Source organism: Mirounga angustirostris, unplaced genomic scaffold, assembly GCF_029215605.1.
Source record: "Mirounga angustirostris isolate CCGP_5_RB_7025 unplaced genomic scaffold, mMirAng1.0.hap1 SCAF_1, whole genome shotgun sequence".
Taxonomy (NCBI): Eukaryota; Metazoa; Chordata; class Mammalia; order Carnivora; family Phocidae; genus Mirounga; species Mirounga angustirostris.
The window spans coordinates 90,824,708-90,849,970 of record NW_026991709.1 but is presented as its reverse complement, the minus strand read 5'-3'; the positions used below and the strand labels follow the sequence as shown (position 1 = coordinate 90,849,970).

Sequence of the window (25,263 nt, the reverse complement as noted above, 5' to 3'; positions counted from 1 at the left end):
GAATAATTCATTTTTCCTCACTGCTCTCTCATGCCACCTGTTATTTATAAAGTTCCCATAAATTCAGAGATATATTTCTGAGCCCCCTATTCTATTCCATTGGACTAATTTTATCCCTGACCCAAAGCTACATTGCCTCAGTTACTGTCATTTTCTGTTTAGTCTTAATAGTTCATATGAAAATTATCCATACCTTGTTCTTAACTGTATTGTATATAAAATTGTATTGACAAGTTTGACCCTTTGCTCCCACAAACACATTTTAAGATTAACTTTTCAAGTTCCATGAAAAATTATAGTGGGCTTTTAATAATAATTACATTATTAATTTACAACATTGAGTCTCCCATCTAGGAACAGGTATGTTTGTTCATTTATTTTGGTTTACTCTTCAATTTTAACAGATAAATTAGCTATGGGCCAAAATGTGATTGCTCAAAGTCACATAGTCATTTAATAACAAAACCAGTAATAGAAGGAAGGTCTCTTGACTCCTTAATAGCTCATTGACTAAGAAGGCTTAATTATTCAGTTTGTTTAAGGAAGAAGATGGTGGAATCCTTGCAGCTATTGCACCCTCTCATGAAAATGAATTCAACTTCCCAAGTTTACTAAATCCTTGATAATCAGGATGTGGTCAGAGGGCTTGTTAGAAAAGCAGAATCTCATTCCTTCTCTTGTCCTACCAAACCAGAATCCTCTTTTTAAAAAGATTCCTGGGTCTTTGGTAAACACAGTAGTTTGTGAAATGTTGCTTACCAAAATGGAATCTTGAAATTCATTGCACTGGCTTTTTTTCTAAAACTTGTCAAAAATGCTAGTGGTAATCTTGAGATGATTGAATTGCAAAGGGTTCAGATAAGCAGCATTAAGAACTATATAATGACCCTTAGGTCTAGCTTTTTGACCATAGGCTTGCAGAAGCCATCTACTGCTCTGTTGAATGAATATCGAAAGTCCAAAATGAGAAGAGATTGTCTAAAAAAATATGTATCCATAATCATATAACCCTAAAGAAAACACAATGTTAAGTTTGTTTTGTTTTGTTTTTTGTTTTCTGAAAGCAGCACGTCTCAGATCGCTTGGGGTTTCTTTGGGTATCTATAGTTATTCAGGAAACAAATACATTTGTTTTGAAATCACTAGCTGCTCCAAATTGGCATTTTAGCTACTAAATGCCATTGGGGGAAACTGTTGAAAAAAAGATGGAATACTGGGGAGAGAGCACAGAAGACTCAGTCTTTAAAGTAAAACAAAGAAGAAAGATCAGACGATGTTTTCAAGGAGTCATATACTATTCATGTTAATCTCCGTTCAGCCTTCTTCTTATTTAACTACTATAAGCAGGAATACTGCTATAGCAGCCAGTTATCTATCCACAGGGCAGAGGGGGGAAAATAGGTGAGGAGAGGGGATTAAAAAAAAAAAAAAAAAAGTGCGATTCCCTGCAATATCACCTCAAGCCACTAGGGGTATCTTTGTACCATTTTTCATCCTGCACCGATTTGGAGTAGAAACCTGTATTAGGGGAAAACCAGGGTCCTCCGCATTTTTTGCGAGCAGTGCACCCAGAATCCAAAAAGATTTTTTAGAAAGAAGAAGAAAGAAAGAAGTCACAGTTCTTTCGGTCACCCGAACAGGGCTACGAAATCGCTTTACTGGACATCAGCGCCAGGGATTCATTTTTGAGGTCAATTTCCAATCGAGATAAATCTATTGGATTAGTAGGATTATCTGATTGCAGCCGAAAGAAGTAACGTTGTTTGATCATTTTTATTTCTTGCCTGATGGTCGGATTTACATGGAGGTGGCTTTGGGTCCCGAGAATTCTGGATCGTGGTTTCATCTGGAGAGAAAAAAGGATCAATCGACACGTTTTGGAAGTGTCCGTGGGTGAATAAAAAAAAGGGGGGGGGGCGCAAAACTGGGGTTGCGGCTGCTTAAAGAAGAAAAACAAATAAAAAAGGAAGCCTCCTGAATTCTGAAACCAGAATTACCAGCGCTCAAGATTCAAAAAAAGCGTCTAGAAGCTGATAAATACTTCGACCAATTCAGCTTGAATTTGACGGCGAAGTGTTGTAGAAACTGTCTCCTTGAATGATTGGAAGGGGACTAGGGGAGGATGAGGGGGTTCCCTCTGTGGATTTATCTTACTGAGGGTAAGTTTGGGGGTCTTTTATTGGGAGGGGGCTGCCTGGGTTTGTGTGCCGCTGCGCTGTAGGTTCTGCGGACGCGGCGCCCGTGAAATGGGGAGAGAAAAGGGGATGTAAAGCCACCTCGCGCATCTCGGGGTGGATCGCTAGGGAGTTACCTAGATCGAGCTTAAAAACCTTATTTTGTGGCGTTGGTGGGGAAGCCAGGTAACCCTCCGAGATCTCAACTTCGCATTGAAAACCGCTCAGTTGGGAGATCCCTTTTGGATCCAGTGCTTTCCTCCTAGTGATACTTTAGAGAGAGGTAGCAGGGATGCCTTGGAAAACCTGCATGTGCAGGGGGAGAACCCAAGTAGAAATCGCCGCTGCCTCGGCCGCGGTTTCGGCGGCTGTCTTGGCTTCTACGGGAATTTTGCAGGGGGAATCGGCCGTTTTCGTGTTATCTTGTTATCCCTCCCTCCCCTTTTCCCTTCCCCTTCCCGCCTCCCCTTTCTCTTCGGCGAACGCTAAAGGGTTACAGGGTCACTGCACTGGATAGACACAGAAGTGGATGACTGGCCACACGTGTTGTCTTGTAATTCACTTGCAAGACTTTGCATAATACAGTCCGAGGTAACTTTTTTGGAGTTGGAAGGGTCCAGGAAGGCGTTGCAGCCTTTATGCCGAGGGCCCCGGCTGGCGAGTGAATGAGGCAGCGGGCTGCATTTCTGATGCATCCCTACCCTGGCTGCCTCTCCACTCACTGGCTTTTCTTTCCAACTGAGCGCTGCGCGCGCGTTCTCAGACATTTTCTTGCAGCTGAATACAAGGAATTTTTTTTTTCCTTTTTATTATCTTATTTTTTAGCCCTCAAGAAAAGCTCATCATTATTTGCAGAAGGAAAATCAATTTCAGCAGATAGAATTAAAATTCATGATACTTAAATGAGTAATATTAATTGACTTAGGAAACTAAAAGTTGCTGTGGAATCCAGAAAAGCATATTATTCTGAACCAATTTTGGAACACACATAGGTTCAGAACAATAACATGAAGAACCGATTCATTTAAAATATGTATATAGATATGTTAAATAGGCTAATGAATATCCCCCACCCCTTTATACCTTTGGACACCTCAGCATTATAATTTTAGTTGGCTCCTCCTATTTAAGGCCAATTCGTTAAATTTTAAACCTTCAGACAGACAAATACATTAGAATAAAATGGAGATAGATAATTGTTAAAATATAAAATAATGATTTTTTAAATACAATTTCTATCTTTTAAAAAAAGCATCAAATATTTTTTCAGGGGTTTATGTTTACAGATTATGATATGACTATAAATACTTTCATGGCTTTAGCATTGAAGCCTCTCCATTATGTGTGAACTCATGAAAGGCAGCTCTTCAATGTCATCTGAAGCACTCATCATCCCAGTACTTATTTCAGAAATTCCAAATACATCAGAAATCCTAGTATTGAAAGGGAAGCCTTGCCAGATTTTCTTCCTGGTTTTGTGTGTGTATGTGTTTCTTAAATCTAACTTCTGGATCAAGCACAATGCCATTCATTTTTTTTCTTTTTTAAGATGAAATAGCAAAATAGAAAACTTTGTCTCCCAAGGATTCTATGGTGGCGAAGTTAAATATTTCCTATTTCTGCAGATTTTGTGTAAGCTTGTCTAAAGGTGACAAAAATAACAAAATATAGTTTTTATAAGCCCAACTGTTAGCTTTAAGGAGATGTCTGAGAGGCTAGATTTGCCTTTCTTTTACACAGCTCTAAGTCACGTGGTTCATGTGCAGGGTGAGCTAGAAGAATGGATGTTCTGTGTATTGGTACATTCTAGCCACTGATCCAAGATCACACAGTCCAACAATAGTGAACATCTTTTTTTCAAAGTTTAAAGTAATAAAAAAGAAGTCAGCTAGTAAATAACACATTAAATGATGATAGTAAATAATTAATGGAGGTGTATGGGAGGTGAGCTGGAATTTTTCTTTCTGGGCTAGTAGAGAATATAACGTGCTATAAATAGATGGAGAATATGAAACATGAGGAAGAAGGTTCTTTTAAAAGTTAATTTGTATATTTCACAACTGTTGAACTGGTGATCATGGCATTTGCCATATAGTGCCAAAGCAGAAGACTCAGCTTCAAGTGCCTCTGTCATGGCTGAACAATATTTTTCTCTGTTAGGAATCATCAATACTTTCTACTCCTTCATTTTATTCTCTTTCATCAGTGGAAAAGAAAAAGGGGAAACTTTGGCTTACTCTTTGGTTTCTATAAGCAGTTCCTGCACAAAACTTTGGTAACTTTGTAGGTAGTAGATCCACTTTGAAAGGTCAATAATGATGGAAATAAGAGTAAAATGACGCACAACAAAAATTTTTAAAACTGTAGCCAATAAATAAGAGCAAGTTACCCAGTAATAGAAATGCTCTCTACTAATAGAGTAGATCACTTTAAGAACTGAAAAACCTGAGAGTTTACTTAGAAAATTAACGACATTTTGCTCTACCTTATCCAAACACATATTTTTGGTTGTGATTTTTAAAAGAATATGGTCTTGATCAGCTCTTCCAATTTTGATTAAGAATAACACAAAATGTGGTAGTTTGGGATGAAGGGATGGAAGCCCTCAATGATCCCCAGAAAATTGCAAGTACAGTTCCTGACGTGTGTGACAAGAAATAGCGTTGGATTCCCCAAAGCTTGTGACTATGAAAAAACTGATGTTGCATACATTGGAGCTTCGTTTGACAGCTGTACCAGTCTCTCAAAAGCCTTCTATGTGTTCTAACTAACCTACCATTCAATAGGAGTTGTTATTTCCTACAGTTTCCTTCTATGATTTTGAAATGATTAAATATAGTTACATGCTATTCTATATTAATCGATTTTTTTGAAAAGAAAATTGCTACACACTCTTATTGAAAGTAAAATGAAAAGGGCAATAGTTTTAAATGATTTTTAAATTTAACATATGGCATCCAAAAATGCAAATTTTCTATCTCTTATGCTCTCTTGAGACATGTAAAAACAAAAGTTTCAGTTAATGTAAAATTTCAATTTTTTAATATCTCAAATTTGCAAAGCCCAGAAAATTAAAAAAAAATAAAGTAGTGAACATTCATGATGAATCTAGAGTGTCCTTTTTAATACCTTTTAAAAGATAATTTAAAATATTTTGAGGTAGCTCACCTGTTAATCTCGTGGGATAGCAACATTCTCAACTGTTTCTAAGAAGAGTGATTCCTTAACAGTAACATATTTGATTATTTTGGCTTTGTTATTAATGGAGTCACATTAATGATATCAAATATTACTATGTTGCTATAAAAGGATATGAGTTATTTTTGCCTTTAAAATTCCACCTCCCACCCCAAAAAAACAAACCAACCTATTTGGTAGTAAACCTGTGTGAGAGAGAAAGATGATCAACTCTAAGCTTAACTGAAGTCAGAGAAAACTAGTAAATCACTTCAGGCATTTGAAATTATTAGACATTAAACTTCTGGGGGATTTTATATGAATTTGTTTTATAACAGTCAATATAATCTCTTCTGTGCCTATTTCCATTGCATGTAAGAGAAATTCTAGTCAATGGCAAAACGCTTTACTGCTGCCATTACTGCAGACTTTATAGATCAGAGATGTGTCAGCATGTCAGCTTTAGCAGTAATGCCTCTTTTGTGTGAAACCTTATGGGCCTTGCAGGCAGTCTCTCATCCTGACACTCATAAAACGTTCAAGTCCCCATATTTATTATTTAATTTTCTTCCTATATATAGCAACAGAACACTTCAATATATGAATGTGTAGCCAAAAAGTGACAGGCAAGTGTGAATGGGACTAATGAGTTTTAATAATACACATATTAGGGACTGCTAAAGGAAGTTTAATTAAGAAAAACAAGTTGAGCATGAAATTCATTTTGGAACAAAAGCAAGTTAAGTTACTGCTACAGATGTAAAATCAAAACCCACGGTGATACAGGAAATAAAGTTCTGCCTGAGACTAGACCTACTTAATGCAGTTGACATCTTAGGACCTGCCTTTAAGTTGTTAAGCTTGGGTTTGACTCATGAAATTGAAGGATATATACCTTTTCACTTTTCTCGGGTTTCTGTAGCATTTTAGTTTAGTATTTTAACTATGTATCCAGTCACACTTTTCTTACATAATACTAGTTCCCTTGAGACAGGCCACACACAGTAACCTTTTCTTTTTCTGTAGTTTTCTTCTCTAACAGCACATCTGCCTGCAATTAGAACTACCTGACGAAGCCCGGGCCATCCCTTTGGGTGTGCTGTAAGTGGTGCTTCAGTAAGAGATCTGCTTCCTTATCAGTTTAACTGCACCTGTAATTCTGTTTAATTTTTGACATAATTTAGAAAATTAGTAGATGCATTTATTTGTTTGCTTGCTTATTTGTTAATTTGGTGGTGCCAGTGGGGAGAGAAAGGCCAGAAGTTGGGAAGCAGATAGAATATTGGGCAAATATCTTCTTAGAGTGTGGTTTTCTTACATTTTGTCTGTATCTAAATAACATATTCTGAAAAGAGCAAAGACGTCAGGCAACGAATGAAGGTTTTATATATGTTCCTCAACAACTTCCATTTTTGAAACAAACATCCAGTTGATGTTTTTTGTGATTTTATCCAGATGTTTGGCATCACTTAAACATAACAGTGCTTTTTTCTTCCTTGACACACCCAGTGAATGTTGAGTCTTAGAAAAAAAGAGGTTAATGGTAACATTTCACAGTAAATTGAAAATTTTTGTTGTCTTTTTAAAAAATAGTTATGGTGGATACTTTCATACTGTCATATGGAACTCACTGTGCTTGGAAAATCAGCAAGGACACTTATGAAATCAATGAATGTTGATTTGATAAGAACTAACTTGGGATTTTCACTAGTATAAGTTTTTTCCATAAGGTAACCATTCCTCTTATGATAGAAATCACCAAGAAAATAGTGATTATGGCATAGGACATTGACCAACAGTTGTCACAATATTCACACCTAAAAATAGTGCTTGAGCCATTTAATAGTTAACCGTAGCACTACAAGGAATAAAGGTTCACTTCAGTAAACATTATGTTTCAAGGCAGTGCGTCTGTCATTTTTAATTTAAATCTATATTACTTAGCTGTCCAAAACTTTACACACAAGTGACAGTGTTATCTATCCTTTTTCTTATGGGTAAAAAACAGTCACTAGTTTCATTACCTCTTTAACTATGCCAAGTATTCTAATGCATGTGTTACTATAAGTATCGATACCAAAAGTTCCCATTATTCAGACCTGTGGTCTTCAGTAATAACTTCTGAGGAGTTGTTGAATATACAAAGGTAAACTATGTTGCCCAGTGAAACAACACAGTAGTAATAGTCTATATAACTTCCATGATGGCAAGGGTTTTTGTCTTGTGTTTCAGAGCTGTACCTGCACAGTACTGGTGACCAATAAATATTTGTTGAGTAAAGAGACGGGTTCTAGCCTTGGACATTAACAACTAAATATGTAACCTCTTGCTTAATACTTGGTCTCTTCATTTTTACCTTTTTTTCTTAACATCAATCAGTTGTTATTTGAATTGATAGATATTTTGAAGTTATATGCAAAATTCCAAAGGTAGAAAGGGATATATTTAAAAGATTAAATTTTAATCAAAGACAAATAATAATTGAAACTTTGTAGTGATTTTTATACATGGTTTGTTTTAATTTTGATTAAGTTATTTTATTAAGACTTACAAGTGTAATAGGACTATTTCTTATTATAATTTACCAAAACGTGCATTAGAGTTATCTTCTGCCATGAAGAAAATGTGATAGCTCAAGGAACTTTGGAAGGAGTAAAATTAGTCAAACATTTACAGACACTTAGAACATAGGCAGTAAGAGCTAAACTACAATGAAGTTTGATGTTTTGGTGATTATTGGAACACTTTTTTCATTTTTTAACACTTTTCTAATTCTGAGGTCCCTATTCAATTTTATTTAGATGGTGAGCTCATTTAGCAACTTATGTTCCATGTACATGTTAAATTCTTGTGAATATTTATTCATTTATATTCTGTTATACAAATGGCCCATAATTAGAGCATTGTTTTGAATTTTGTTATTATTAATATTAATAGAAGTGTAATATGAAGGGAAAATAAAAGATGTGGATGTCTGAAGAATATCGCAAATGTAATATTCTTTCCCCTTTGGGGTACTGGTTGAGCTCTAAGCCAGGTCAGGAGTGACAGGAAGCCATTATCATTGTTTGGTGCCTTATGTGAAAGGAGTTGGTGGTCTTAGTCCAGTTCCTAGTAGACAGTTACTCCTTAAACAACAGTCACTATAGTGTTTGCCAATTCCAGCAGAAGGCTGGGACTGAATGGGCACAAAGGTTTAACTACCCCCTCTCTGCTAATCATCCTCCAAGGGGTCAAGATTGACACACCTTGGCACAAGGCCATACTGAGAAACTTAGCGCTGCCTCTGCCAAAGTTGTAGCTATTCTCTGGCAACAAGGGATTTTTTAAAGAGGACTTTAATTAAGCAGGGCACCAGGAATGGCAATTCTCCACTCTTCCCAGGCACAGCAACTCACTAGAAACAAAAATAAGTTTAAATAGTGAATTAAGATTGTAGCACTGCTCTTAGGTTGTTCTATCTGCTCTATAAAAATAGTGGCAGCCATAATTAAGTTGCTTCTGGAAGCAATGACTTGTGACCCAAGAGTGGCCCCTTTCAGACAAAAGCATCAATTTAATATCAAGGGAAGTAATCAACCCTACCTTGCTGTCTCTCTTGAGCTCTTGAGTGATTGTTCATTTTCTTCTGGGGGATCACAGGGTCGCCAATTGGCTTTGAAAATATGCCCTGCAGTATTTTACATATACATTAAAACCATTGCCCATGCTTTTTCTTTTTTTAACATCCTGTCTTACGAACTTAGGAATTCCTGTCACTCTCACCCCCTTCACATTCTTATTCATTTGGAAGTCAAGACTATTAAGTTAGATTTTAGATTTAACAATTAATATCCGGAGATTTTGAGAGTAAATTCAGAGTAAACAGAAAGTAAAACTTATTTTATATAGTTAAATGTTGGATGGTTTGTTTCAGCCACCCGCCAAAACAAAACAAGAACTCTCCAATACTTAGCCATTAGTTGTAATGATGGCCATGGAAGGAATATTCAGATGTGAACGCAGAGGAAACGCTATCACTTTGATCTCCTTTTCTTTGTGTTGTCAGAAAAGCTATGGCATCTCAGAATTCCATTTTTTTTTTTTTTGCCAAACAGCAATGAAATTAGCTACCAGTCTGTATGGCCATCCATGCACACCCCTGCATGATGAGGAATTTTTTTGTACTCTAATTTGTTCCTACCTCTGTCTTACCCTCTCTTGCTGTAACTCTAATTAAGGTAATACCTTCACAGGGATCAGACATCACAGATGGATAAAATCTGAGGGTAGGGTTAATTGATGAAAAATAATATAATAAATGAAAGGGTTATTCTCGAAGACTAAGGCCAACCTAATTATGTCATTATTGTGATTATAATTCTTCTCATCATACTTGGGATAAGATCTTACATTCTAAAATGGCCTAGAAATTCTTGAACTTCCAGCCCTTCTCCAGCCTGATGCTCTACCTTGCTCTCAAATTATTCTTACCTCTTTGTTCTTGAAAAGCCCCAGGCTTCACAGCATTTGGGCTTTCTCTTGCCTCTCTGTCTGTCCCCTGGTCTTCACCTGCTAACTCCTACTCATCCTTCAGAACCCAGTTTACAGATCTCTTTTTCAGGAAGTTCATCCACCCTAGTCCAGACTCATTAAATCTCCCCTCAAGAGGGGTGCCTTGGTGGTTCAGTCAGTTAAGCGTTTGATTCTTGGTTTTGGCCTGGGTCACGATCTCAGGGTCATGGGATCGAGCCCTGTGTCTGGCTCTATGCTCAGCAGGGAGTCCACTTGGGTTTCTCTTCCTTTCCCTCTCCCTCTGCCCTTCCTCCACACACTCTCTCTCTTTCTCTCAAATAAATGAAAAAATCTTTAAAAAAATCTTCCCTCACAGCACCCTGCATTGTCCTTTTTGGCAAAGCATTTATGACTAAATAGCTATCTGTATGACTGATGTACATAAAGTGTGTCTTCCCCATTGAACTTTAGTCTCCATGAGAATCAGCGCTATGCCTATTTTGTTTATGTGGGCCTCGCCAATGGCTGCCACTAAACAATGTAAGAGAGTGAAGAAGGAGGCTATGTTTGTAGATTACTGTGATAGAAAGTACTACAGATTCAGTTAAAAGAAAGGTAACAGGTGCTTTGAGAGTTGAGGGAAAGGAGCATTTTTTGAGGGAAAGGAGTATTTTTGTGGCTCGAAGGATCTGGGAAGGAAGTACTGATATTTAAGCCAGGCTTTGGGGGGATGCTAGCTAGGGTTCCTCCAGGCAAACGCTGCCCACGTGAGCACTTCCTAGGGAGGAAGATCTTGGTGAATAAGTTGGGCTCAATTCACTGACTATTGCTCCCAGTACTGTGTGCTGCCTTCCAGTAGTCTTGTTTTTTCACCGAGACAGTCTGCTACTGGGTGTAACCTTGGCAACATACTCATGTTTTTTTCCCTTGCTGATCTTTAAAATATTTTGTTGGTAAAATTTTTTCTTCTATTACTGTCAAATTTTAGTTTGCCTTTTCCCCTTAACAATCTAGGCTGTTATTTTCTTACACCATTGGAGAAGTTCATTTAGAGTGGAAGTAGCTTAAGGAGAAAAACAAATAGAACTGCTTACATTTTCTTCAGAGAAGGGGAGATTGGGATGTAACTCTGGGAAGCTTTTGAAGCCTAACTACCCTTTCTCTGAAAAGGAGGCTATGGAAAAAAATTGAGAAGGGAGCAGGGTTTATCTCTAGAGTCTATTAATTCTTCAGCCTTATCTCCTTCTATTTGTGAGAACTCACGACATTCATAAAACTGTGATCTTGTTTTATTGAAAAATGTTTCAGTGGCTTTGTGTTTCTGATCTTCCATTTAATTATCTGTTACAAGGAGATAGTAAAGATCTCTACCTCATGGTATTTAGAGACAATTAAATGAGATGATGCAGTTAGCTCACTGGCCTCAGTCTATGCTCAATTGGAACTAGCCATTAATCAAGTTATTAATTAGTGGTGGTCATGGCAGAATATACTTGTTATTACATTAGTTCTCAATAGCTACTTGGTGGTATGGCCATAACATGGGTCATGGTATCCCTTGAACCTCTACATGATCAAAGTCTTGAACTTTGATACTCGTATCTCAGAGTAGATCTTTCATAATCCTTGGTTCTAACTATTTCTTACTTTTCCTCCTTGTACCCTTCTGGTACTGCTTACCTTTCTACCTTGATACGGTTTATCTATTCAACACTGGAATTACCATTTCTCATAACCTTTACTCCTTGAAATTCTAACATTCTTGAATTGCTTATCCCTAGTCCTAACTTTTTTCATTTACTCTCTGGCCTATATTATGGAATGTTGCTGGAAGAAGACTCAATACCACAGTGCTTGGAGATGCTCTAAATTGTGCTTATTATTTAACCCCAGCAAGCTAATCAACAGCCTTTTTATTTTCCTCCTATTAATGTCCTGTGTGTTTCGCTTTCCTCAAATGCTCAAACTGAACATATGACTTAATTGAGTTGGTCTCATTGGGGAGCAAAATGTCATGTATCAAAATGTCATGTATCATAAAAGTTCAGGGCATGTTCTTTGGAGTTAGGCAGTCCTAGGCTTATTTCTTGGGTCTCCCTTTTCCTATCTTATTGGCCTTAAGAAAATTATCTAACCACCTAAGTCCTCATTTTCCTCATCTCAAATAACAGTACATGGCTTATAAATTGGTGGTGAGGACTAAATAACATGAGACATGTCATGTGGTTTGGACAGAGCTGAGCAAGTAATTGGTGATTATAATGTCAATCAATTTGCTGTCATTTTCACAAATATAGATGTATTCACCTATATTTTAAACTGAACATGAAAACAAAATTGTTTCTGGTTTCTTTCTCACCATTTAATTCACTAAGGTAGTGGTCCCCACATTTTTGTGATTATACCATCCTATGTTTATGATAACCAAACCAAAAAAGTATAAAATATATACATACAGCTCCTACATAAATATCTCTATCATCGGGTTGCAAACCACACACAAAAATAGACATTAAAAGATGAAAAAGATAAAATCAGTATTTTTAGTATCTCTTAAATCTTGATGCCTTCATTCCATCATTCATTAATATCCCAAGATGTAGAGATTCTAAGAGCATAGTTCACAGCTAATGAAATGGATATAACTCTGTATTTCAAGATAGTTTCTTGATGTTTTGAAAATTTTTGTTGTTACTGTATATGATTAGATAGCCATGGTTTTGAGTCTTGCAATGTAGCTGAAGAGCTTGTATTAGAAGTGGGAGAAGTTTCATATCTGCTTGTTTCTTGTTCTTATGATTGTATTACTAGTATTTCCTTTAACATCTATTTATCTTGTGAGAAAAATTTAATTCAGTAGTCCTTTTTGTGAGGGTCACTTTAATTACAGCATGACAAAAAATGTATGAATCTACTTATCCAGTGATATTAGTGGTGAAGTTAACTCTAATATATTACTATATGTTGGAAAGAAACAATAACAACAAAATCGTCTCTCCTAGCAAACCCACCATGTTATAGGCTGTAGACCTTCCCAAGAACATCTCAAGGGCTATATGCATCACACAACTGTGTGGAGACACTGGTATTTAAACCATATATTCATATTAACATAGCTTCATTTCTTTCTCTTTAAGCTTTATGTAAAAAATTATGATACATAGTTCTATGGTTTACTTTCCTCTCATCTGGTCATCTTGTGCTAGGGTATGAACACAGTGCTTTGGAGATCCCTGCTCCACGGCACTGCCAGATTAACTATCTTGTGAATAAATTTGATAATATTCTTCCCCTGCTAGGAATATTTGATGGCATTTTATCATCCTGTGAATAAAATCCGAACTCTTTAGCCTTTTAATAAAGGGCTTGCTTGATTTGGCTGTAACCTGCTTTTCCAGTCTCATTCAGTGCTGAACCTCATTTACTTTGTGTTCTGGCCAAACTAAACCATGCCCTCCTCAAACATTGCTGCTTTTTTCCTTGCTGTGGTAAGTCAGGCTTCACAGGGGGGAAAAAAACAAAAACAAAAACAAAAACAAAAAGACTCTGAGATGGAGCTTTCCCTGCAGGAAGTTTCTTGGGGCATGTCACTGGGAAAACACCTGGGAGGGAGTGAGAAATCAGTCAGCTCCTCCCTCTACCCCTTTCCCTAGGGATTCAGGGCCAAGGTGGCCCCTCAGAGTTGGTCTGCACTGAGGCCAGAAGTCCAGGCCGTACACTGGTGTGGACCAGTCATGGGAATGTGAGCCATTCTCACGGAGATTGAGCACTACAATATCCACTACATATTCTTTCCATGTTTCTGGAATATGCCCTCTGCCTGGGATCTCGTCCTTGACCATCAATATTTGTTCAAATCCCTTTCCTCATTTACTAACTAGAGGTAGACCTGTTTAATGTGTAATAATAATTTGTGCGATTGCATTCATTTGTTTATTCATTCTATTTTTAAGTACTTACTATGTGAATTAATGACACATTAGTTACCTTAAGTGTCAGTTACTGAAAGGACTCATGAGACTCAAATAGTTTATACTCCTTGGACAGCTTCATTACAGGCAAATAGTACAAGAGAGCAACAGCAGGAGAAGGATATGCATCGAATGGGGTCTGGACATCTCAGACTCAGGCTTCTTTGTTGTCACACAGGATACTCCTTGTCTCCAAGTCTTGAACCACCTCTGGTATGCATGTGAAACATCTTGGTATAGGAATCCCAAAATCTGCTGGTGGTCAGATTCTCTTACAGTGAGCTGGTCACATAAGCACATTCCAGTTATATGGGTGGCCTTGGCCATTGAGAAGACTGCACTCCACTGAAACCAGTTATTATTAAATGCAATAATTATTAAATTATTATTAGCAAATCCAGTTCTTAACCAATGATTATTACTAAATGCTGGTGGCAGGCTGATATATTGTGACCTCAAAATGACTCATAGATCCATAGGTATAAAATATTATTTACTGTTAGTTAATACTGCCAATCTTCATTATTCCTAGATCTGTATTTTCAAATTTGTCGATTCACTAAAATTTGTTTGTAACCCCGAAGTCAGTACTCATAGTGCTTTTGCAGTCATTCACAGATATGGGCAGAATGGCGAAAACTTTGGGATGCCCTACGAGCATGTTTCCAGCTGAGGCCATACAGGGAGATATTCCACCTCCTTGTTTCGGCTCTCATGTAGAGATGAACAGAGGACAGAAATGGTAGAGGGAGTGCTGTGTGGTGCAAGAAGCTCCAGCACTGGACCAGTTGGAGGGGCTTTGAATCCCTACTCTCATCTGTTAGGGCGGTGGCCTCAGACGAGTCACTTAATACTTTTGAACCTTGTTTTCTCTTTTATAAAATAAAGAAAATAGAGTCTACTAGGATGAATTGTTTTTAGGGTTTAAGATTATAATTTACAACTATGTGAATAATTTATAACTATTTTGTAATTGAGATTATAATTTATAATTGTGTGAATAATTTATAGCTATTTCTCTAGGAGCAATGGATCCATGTTCCTTAATTTGGTGTTTGCAGTGACTTTATAGAATGTAACTACGGTAAATAACAACAATGAATTGTATAGCACTGGGCAAGCTCCACACCGGGCTGGTGATAAGCCCGTATCAGCTGAGGTTTGCCTGCACTATATAAGGATTGTCAAATAGATTTTATGATGGGTATGAAGTATCATTAAAAAAACAAACAAACACAAAATCCTTGCCCTTGAATAAGAAATTCAGTAGCTGGGGGTGGGTGGGGGAGAGCTGGGTTCAACAATAAAACAAAAACAAAGCAAGGTAGAAAATAAATAGGTAATATTTTTTTAAAAGACATTCATTGACTATGTAAAGTTATAAGTCAGAAACTTTTTGTTGGTTCCCACCTCCCCATCCATCATATATTTGTTGAACACATACCACATTCCAACCTGCATTAGAGACATTTTTTTCTTAATATGACTTACTCCTTTAAAATATCGTAACTACTTAGGAGCAAAAACTCTCAATTGTACTCTCATGATATTTAGCACAATAGCTTATATATTGTAGATACCCAATAAATGTTTGTTGAGTGACTAGAAGATTGGATGAATGTGCCACCTACTATGATTATCTAATGTTCTAGAAAGTTCTCTCTACTCTCTCCAGCATCATCTCTTTGATCTGGGTTACTCAGGAACAAACTAGTTCCAGCTATTATGATGAATTAATGCAAGTGAAATAATATACTACTATCTATATGCCTTTTAAAATATTATTTATTTTGTATTTTGTTTTTCTCAGTGGGACCACACATGCTTCAACCCAAAGGGAGAAATTTTTTTGAACTAGCATCTGTACTAACTGCAATGTCTGATGGAGCTAGTCCTGTATGATTTGATAGGCTCATCTACTTGTTTGGCCTGCTGAATAAGGCTTTCTGATCGTGTTATTTTAATGTATTTATTATAAAATATTTCAAACACATGGAAAAATACAGAGAATTGCATAACAAAGGTGTAGGTGTGTGTGTGTGTGTCACCTAACACTGTCAAATCTTAGGGCGCCTGGGTGGCTCAGTCAGTTAAGCATCTGCCTTCGGCTCAGGTCATGATCCCAGGGTCCTGGGATCAAGCCCCGCATCAGGCTCCCTGCTCCGCGGAAGCCTGCTCTTCCTCTCCCACTCCCGCTGCTTGTGTTTCCTCTCTGTCTCTCTATCAAATAAATAAATAAAATCTTAAAAAAAAAAAAAGTTCCTCAGAACATTCAGAATAATGTATTAATCCTAAAGAAACCTAATTCAGGGGCGCCTGGATGGCTCAGTCGTTAAGCGTCTGCCTTCCGCTCAGGTCATGATCCCAGGGTCCTGGGATCGAGCCCCGCATCGGGCTCCCTGCTCCGCGGGAAGCCTGCTTCTCCCTCTCCCACTCCCCCTGCTTGTGTCCCTGCTCTCGCTGTGTCTCTCTCTGTCAAATAAATAAATAATCTTAAAAAAAAGAAAAAAAAATTCTTTGGGGCACCTGGGTGGTTCAGTCATTAAGCGTCTGCCTTCGGCTCAGGTCATGATCTCAGGTTCCTGGGACCGAGCCCCGCATCAGGCTCCCTGCTCTGTGGGGAGCCTGCTTCTCCCTCTCCTCCTCACTTGTGCTCTCTCTCTCTCACTATCTCATTCTGTCTTTCTCTCTCAAATAAATAAAATCTAAAAAAAACACAAAACACCACTGTCAAATCTTAGATTTATAAAAATTGCTGTTGTTAATTAATTGTGGTCTTTTAAGGCCTCACCACAGGTTATCAATCAGTGCCAATTAACTACCAATTAATTAATTAATAAATTAACTAATTAACAGAGTAATTTCATACACTGTCCTCCTTACCCAGGGATGACAAATATTCTGTTACTACATATTTATGAGATCTGTGAATAATATATAGCTTCATTTTGCATATTTTATGCTTTATCTAAATAACATCTTACTGTCTCTGATCTGCAACTTGCTTTGTTGAAAACTTTTGAGATTTATCTAAGTTGACATATTTAGGTCTGGGTCCTTTATTTCCACTGATGTATAGAATTCTAATTTGTGAATATATCATAATTCATTTATCAATATCTATTAATGGACATTTAGGCTATTATGAAGTTGGAATTTTTTGTTACCTATTATTATTTTAGTATAATCTTGTGTAAACACATATGAACAACCAATCACTGTATTTGATGTAAAATAAAAAAAGTAACAAAATAAAATCTAAACTTCCAGTAAGAACAGGGTAATCCATTTAAATTTCTGTTTCTATGAAATTGTCAGAGTATTTACTTAGACCTATTCTTCTGAAGAAACATAAAACACTTTTACAGTTCAATTTTAAGTGCACTAGGTTCAATTTTTTAAAAAGTGTTAATTGTGAAGTGAGAGACTGTTATCAGGTGCAGTGATCAAGAGGACAGCTTTTAAATCAGATGCCAGTGGGCTCCTGGATCTGCTATTGATTGGCTGAGAGACCTTGGGCAGGGTGTTTAACCTCTTTAAGTCTCAGTTCCTCTGAATAAAAAAGGGGATAACTGTTGAACCCAGTTATAGGGTTATTGTAAATGAGATGTAAATGCATAAAAGCTAAGGGTTGGCATACAGTAAGAAAGCACCAATAAATAGGAAAAAAAAGCCTGCCAACAAATTTGAGAGACTTTATATTTAGACATATATATATATATGAAGACTTATTTACATATAATTTTAAAATTTCATTAATTTAAGCAAGCCATATTTTTACATTAGACTTGGACAATTGTTATTTTTATAACAAAAACTTCTGAGAAATCTTTGAGGTCAATACTATAATTCTCCATATAGATAAGCCCCTGTAAAGTGGGATGTTTTTGTAAACTCAGAAGTGAAACGTTATTAGAATTTGAAAATTCACCCTGGCATGCAGAATTCTAATCCTTCACAACTTGTTTCAAAGTATCACATCGGTGGGAAACAGGAGTCCCTTTCTTCTAACATGGTTAAGGATTTGTGAGTACAAAAATGAGCATTATTTTGTTAACAATGAAACAAGTATTTTTTATTATTAATAAGATACCAAGTATATAAAGAGGGAAACTTTGGAAATCACTGTATGTGGAAATTGGGTTGCATGAAAAATGGTGATGCAGACTTTTAAAGTGCCACCACAGGTTCTCTATTTGGGGTGTCAACATGGTGCTTTTTAACTCCAAAACGCAACTGGGAAAGACTCAGTCATGCTGTGGCCAACCGCGATTCTGCCCAAGAATAAGCATAGTCTACTCTTAACAGAAATGGGTTTGTGTAGCTAAATATTCAATACTTGCTGGAGTTCCAGGACAGGAATGGGTTGGGTCTAAGCCTGTCTTTTTTATGTTAATGAGCTTTCACAACAAAGGTTTATGAATTAACCGAGAGGGAAGTATTCTTGAAGGAAGACATTTATCTCCTTATTGCCTCCTGTGATGGCTTGTTCATAGCTAAGGGAACACCAGGCCTGAACCAAATCTCCAGCTGCCCTATATAGTTTATACAATCTCCTTTTCAATAACACAAAACCAGGGCAGTCCCACTACCAGACCAGTACTTCTTCAGGAATCTTCTCCTACTATGACAGGATAGGACCGTCTGTAATACAAATCAACACTATTATTTTCAAAGTAAGCACTTTAAAAGGTTGCTTGAACAAGAAAAGATGAATTTGCCGGGTTGTACGCTATCTTGGAGTTCAAGTAAGATTACACCTGAATTGCATTGCACTGAATGTTACGTTTTATCCTGATGCGTTTTAAGTTGAACTGGGTAAACAGTGTTATATATTCTAGAAGTGTTAATATGCAAGATGCTGTGATTAGGTATGATTATTTTGTAAAACTACTGCACTTTATTTTTTATTGTTCCTTTGATCTCTAGCAGGTAGTGAAAACGAAATTTGTAACTTAAAATATGTTGTCTTTGATGCAGAAATTAATTTTCATGTTGCAAATTTACTGATTTCTAAAATGTTATAGCTGGATGGTGAAAAAAAAAACTTTAGTCTGCAAAAATGATGCCACTTTCTGTTTCTTTTTCAAATTTTGTCTAAAGCCATTTTATATTTTAAAGTCTTGAATCTTAATTGAAGGTGAGGGACCTATACCCGATGACTTGATACAAACTTTTGAGAAACAGCAGGAAGTTTGAACTCATACAAGGCAGTTGCACTTAAATGATCACAGTTGAATAAGGATTAGTTTTCTTGTTCTACCATTAGCTTTTTTTCTTCTATATAGCATAGGATTGGGGACTACCTTTTTGTTGGTTTGTTTTTTAAAAATATAAATATATATGTATATATATATATATACATATATATTTCCACTCTTACTGTTTGTTTATATTCCACTAATTCCCTACCAATGATTTTCAAAAGGTTTTCTGCTATGTAATTCTAATTTTTATTATGTGTGCTAATTAATTCTGTGGTTCCTTGATGTGATTGAAGACTATCAATAAAGGGGCAATTTCACATATAACCTTCAGTATTTTAAAAAATGGTATACTGTGAAATGCTCCTGAAACCATGTATTTTGACAAGGCCTGCTTCCACTTAAACATGTATAAAGTCAGCAGGCAAGTTTCTCAATAATCTAACAATCAGTTATTTCACCTGTCATCTCACATCAAGCCATAATTTTCCTATGGTAGTATTTAACTTACCTGACTCTAGCCACTGTTTATGTATTTCTGTAGCTTGTAAAACATCTAGTTATCGCTCTATTTTAGCTTGTTCGTTCTAATGATTTATTTTCATTTTCTTTAGGATGCAGATCTGCCGCTAACTGGATTTGATTTATAAGAGAGAACTCTACAGTTAATGGCCACTCTTGTCATGTTGCTACTGTGGAAAACAGAATGGTCGATAGGATATGGTTTGATAAATAGTGATGATTGAAGATGCTACTTCAATCCATGTGAAATCAATGGGAGATACTGGCTGCATAAAGAGCTTTCTGAGCTTTTCTTGACAAGCTCACCTTGAAGAAGTTGGAGGTGGAGGTGTATTCTACCATTATACTTTCTTTCTCAAGCGGATACAAATACCTTTGCCTCACTGTAACCAGACAACTACACAACTAATGTGGGACCATGGCACTGCCCAGATGCATGTGGCCAAATTATGTTTGGAGAGCAGTAATGGCATGCTTGGTACACAGGGGATTGGGTGCCTCATTGACTCTCTGCGTGTTGGGATGTTTACTTCAGGCTGCCCATGTGCTTTCACAAAAATTGGATGATGCAGACCCACTGGTGACTACCAACTTCGGCAAGATAAGGGGGATTAAGAAAGAACTCAATAATGAAATTTTGGGGCCTGTTATTCAATTTCTTGGAGTTCCATATGCAGCCCCACCCACAGGGGAACATCGTTTTCAGCCTCCAGAACCACCATCTCCGTGGTCAGATATCAGGAATGCGACTCAGTTTGCTCCCGTGTGTCCCCAGAATATCATTGATGGCAGATTGCCAGAAGTCATGCTTCCTGTGTGGTTTACTAATAACTTGGATGTGGTTTCATCATACGTACAAGACCAGAGTGAAGATTGCCTATATTTAAACATATACGTTCCAACTGAGGATGGTGAGTTTACTGCAGGAAAAGCAGGGAGATAAATTTATATATTTTTTTCTATTCTAAGTTCTAACAATATTAATTCATGTGTACTGGTAGCATGCATGGCTTTTCCTGTTGGCATGTAGACATATTTTACATGCTTGCATGCCGCTCTTTTTGTTTATGTGTGTTAGTGTATCTGTTCTTATTTTTTTCCTGTGCCTACTTATTTCCTTTCCTCCACAGCACGTATATTTAGGTAGAAATGGGTTCCTAATTTCCATTTCCTACAGAATGACTTCTGAGAAGATGCATCAACATGTCTCCATTGCATGTGCAGGCTCAACGAATTGGGGATCTTTCGCACTCAGTAAATGCAGGAGCATATTAAGTTAGATAGTGGTGTTGCATGTTCCGGCGGTCTGTGATGGAGCGCCATGTTATTTTCTAGTCTTTTATTCATTTTTCAGTAAAAAGAATATCCAAGGAATGTGCCAGGAAACCCGGCAAGAAAATATGTAGAAAAGGAGGTATGTATAAAAGTGGAAATAAAAAATGGGGGAAAAAGCTTGCAGAGGAAGAAGATATTCTCCCTAAGGACGATTTGTTGGTGCTGGGAAGTAAATGGTTAGGTGATATCTGGAATTTAATGAAGCGTGCCAAGGAATAGAAAGATGATCAAGGAGAGCTGAGTAGATAATATTGACAAAGCTCATTGGTGGTGCCTTGTGTTCTGGCTCTGGTAGCATCGATAGGAATTGAATCTCTGCTCTGAGTTTGTGTTTAGAGGAAAAGATACTTAGGCTATGACATTGCCTGCAAGGAACCCAAATGATGCTGCCTTGCCAACTGGTTGACTTTTTCTCTGAACCCTGTCCTCCAGATACAGATTTCTGTTCTTCTTAAAACTGATCAGTTCAGTCACAAACCTAGTTTTTTGCTTGTTTATTCTTAGCTACTTCTGAATGCCCATGAACTTTCTCCTATCAGGATAAAATTGCCATAACTGTTGGGCAATTATCATTATTAAGTAATGGTATTTTTTTCCCCAGATAGTCTATATTTTCTGTTACTCTTCCAGAAAAGAATGAGATTTTGCAGATTTTTATACTAAATATTTACAGTCTTAAAATTACTTTAACATTTTTGTATTTATGTTAAACAATTTAAAACATAGGGAAAAACATGATTCAGAAGCTACAATTAAATCAACCTTCAAATCATCCTCTAGCCAGATTGAGTAAATGTAGACACTGACAGCTGCAAGCTTGCATCTGAATGTAGCTTGTCCACACTCCATTTTTATATAACATCCAGTAAATCACTCATAGGAGAGTATGATTTTCTAGGGCAGTAAATCATCTAAGTGTTATTTTGACCTTATTCATAGCTTTGCAGAATTTCCAATCTTCATACAGAAGTTATATTAATATTCTAGTGCTATACATTCTATCTCTCTATGCACTTCTATGCTGGCTGGACCAAGTCAGATTCCATTACAACATCCTTGTGGGGCAGGGAGTGTCTAAACTGTTCTGTTTTACAAGGATTGCATTATATGGAAGAGCTTCATATAATAAAATTCTCAACTGCCGATCAGAGTATTTGCATTAAATTGAGTTTTGTTTTGTTTTGTTTTTGTTTTTATTTCTTTGGTCATACTAGTAGAATGGGATTTGACCTTTATTGTATTATTGATGCCACGATTTGGGTTAAAAGCACAGTATACTTGAGAAGGTGGATATAGAGAGCACAAAGTGTTTTAAACAACTAAAACAAAGTCTCTTGTTTTTCCCCAAATGAGAATAACTGCAGTAATTTACATGCCTTCAACTAATGTACAATACTGCAGTGGTTATTATTATGCAGCTTATCAAGCATGTGTAATTAGCTAAGTGACTTTCACCTCCTATCACAAAGATGTTGATTCACAAAGTCATAAATAAAGATGCTATTGAAGAATGTATAAATAGAGCATAATACATGAAAATATGTACAATCAAGAAAATGATAAGGATACTGAAAAGGTAAGCTAGTAAGTGAGAAAGTGACCTTTCTTCTCATGCAACTTCAGGGGGGAATAGATTCATTAGAAAATTATTTTTTTTGTTCTTTGGATTATTGGTTCCATCGGCTGCATGAGAGAGTTGGCAAAGAGGTGTGTAAGCCTGTGTTAAGGCAAAGGTGTGTGTAAGCAATTTACTTTGGCAAACTTTGAACTAATTTCTCATTAGCCTGAGGATAAAATCTGTAGTTACTTACTTCAGTCTGTGTGGCTTATAGTCCAAATCTATTGTGTTTTTATGTTAAGCAGTTTAAAAAATTATTTTGTGTTGGTATTTAATATATCCTACTATTGTTAAATAAGTTTTGTTCAATTATTAGCTGTTTGTATGTTACCCCAAAGTCTAAATAACAAAGATTTTAAATGTAGTTTTCTATATAATAACCTTTTTTAAACTAAACAAAACTAAAGTTTAGAGCTTGACGTTAAGCAGAGGAGTAGAATTTTTTTTTCCAAACTTTTAACTTTTTTTCCTTCTTTATCATGGAGAGTCTCTTTTGGTCATTTCAAGAAATCATATTATTCTGGTTCAAGAAAATATTAGTCACTTCATATCTACACATATACCAATATATATTGCATATGGATCATAAATTCTCCAACAGAATTCTAGAAGTTTATAAATGATGGTTCAGGAACTATAGGAATAGGTGTGTTGCATTTTATAGGCATATACCAATATATATGGCATATGGATCATAAATTCTCCAACAGAATTCTAGAAGTTTATAAATGATGGTTCAGGAACTATAGGAATAGGTGTGTTGCATTTTATAGGTGTTAAAGATATTTTCGTTTGTTATTATTTATGTTTTTTTAATTATGTAAGGTCACCTTCTAAGGCAGATGGATCCCCATCCCTGTGCCAAGTACACTATAATCTGTGCATACTGTATTAATCCAAAACTATTTCTTAACTGCCTTAATCATGTACTCTTCAAGGGAGTCAGTAATGAATGAAACAAAGATCTTTCTTCCCATAGAACTTACTGCACTTAAGTAAGTTTAAAAAGAACAAAGCATTTTCTCCACTTTATATAACAGGAAGAAAATCTTTTACTTCCTCAAAAGATGCCTTGCTATAGTTTTTTCTTAAATATTTATTTATTTATTTGAGAAAGAGAGAGAGAACATGAGTGGGAGGAGCAGAGGGAGAGGGAGAGAGAGAATCTCAAACATACTCCACGCCCAGTGCGGAGCCTGTCAAGGAGCCCAAAATGGAGCCCTAGGTGGAGCTTGACTCATGACCCTGAGATCACAACCCTCAGATCACAACCTGAGCCTAAACCAAGAGTCTGACGCTTAACCGACTGCACCACCCAGGCTATAGTTTTTAAATAGAGCTTTTATAATATTTTCCTGTGCAGTTGAAGAAAAAAAAAATTTTATCAATAGGCTTCCTCTCATTTAAAGCAAGTCCCAGTTGCACTTTTCAATCTATCTTTTTATATTTCCCATGATAGTTTTAGCCATACGTTAATTACTCTCTAGATATTTCTTCAGGGTTTTATTCTTGCAAAATTGAAAGATGAGTGCTTAAAATGGGATGACTGTCAACACTGGGCCAAATAGGCAGATAACATGCAACAGAAACTGGAATTTGGATGTAGAAAAGATATTACTATCTTTATTTTAAAAATAAGGAAGTAGGTTCTGAGGTTAAGTGTTCTGACCCAATTTCTATTGCTAGTAAGTGGTGGTTAGGTTTGGCCCTAGTTCTTGCTAATATTAGATGCATTTCCATTATGTTAAATTACCTCTTCCAGAGATTTCTATAGCAGAGGCTCATATCTCTCTACCTTCTTGATCTCCCTTTCTTTTTTTTTCCTTTCAAATATATTATGAATTCTTTTTATTCTACCGGTTGACTCTATTTTAGATTAATTTAATGCTCACTTTAATTGAATTGGATTAAGTCCATGATAGTAACTGATTTCCAGAAAACATGCTAGTACCTATTTTAGTGAATATTCTTAAATCCTGTGCATAATTTTCTTATTGTCTAGACCAAGATCCCAACATATTTCTCTTGGCTACTATCAGGAATAGCTTTAATTTGCTTATGTTTCATTTTGTTTCTCTAGTTTACTGTCTTGTGAGAGTTGCCAACAAACAGAAGAGTGGTCAAATATTAGGCAGTAAACATGAGAAGGAGGAACAAGGGACCCAGAGAATCCACAAACAAATTGATTGGCTCATGGATACCCTAGAGTTGTGTAACTTTGTATTTCTCCAGCACTTTGACTATTATTTGCAAAGCTCTTCTGAGAGGAATACAGAATCGATTTTCATTTCTTCGGTGGTGAGAAATTGTTAACCCACTTTTCTCATTTACCCCAATTTTTAATGTACAGAAAATTGGAATCTTAATAGATGGCTCTTGCATAATTTTTTACTCCTTGAGTATTTTATTCCCTGATTTTCGTAAGTATTTTACTTTTACATTCTCTGTTTAGTAGTCATTATCTGAGATAATATAGAATTCATTCAAAAGCCTTTTCCACAAATTTAGGGTCTATTTGGTTGTTTGTTGAACATAAATACTGATTTTTCCCTAATTAATTATGTGTAACAATACTCTTTTCACTATTAATGTGTTTAAAAGGAGATCATATTCCAGAATGCTTGTCCTTCTCGCTTACATATTTTTAACTAATTTATTCATCTAACAAATATTTACTGAGTCTTTACTCTGTGCTGATGAGATTACTGCTCTAGAACCCAGAGATACAACAGTGAAAAGAAAACAAAAAGTCCTTGACATCCTGGAGC

General features: G+C 36.4%; 1 protein-coding gene across 1 annotated transcript in view; it reads left to right on the top strand.

The window, feature by feature from the left end:
• The first annotated feature begins 1,519 nt into the window (after positions 1 to 1,519).
• Positions 1,520 to 25,263, top strand: part of NLGN1 (neuroligin 1) — a 686,783-nt gene continuing 663,039 nt past the window's right edge. The window contains exons 1-2 of the mRNA XM_054504325.2: positions 1,520 to 2,159; positions 19,635 to 20,453. Of these exons, the coding sequence (XP_054360300.1) occupies positions 19,961 to 20,453 (493 nt within the window). The 5' untranslated portion in view covers positions 1,520 to 2,159; positions 19,635 to 19,960. The remainder of the gene's footprint in view (positions 2,160 to 19,634; positions 20,454 to 25,263) is intronic.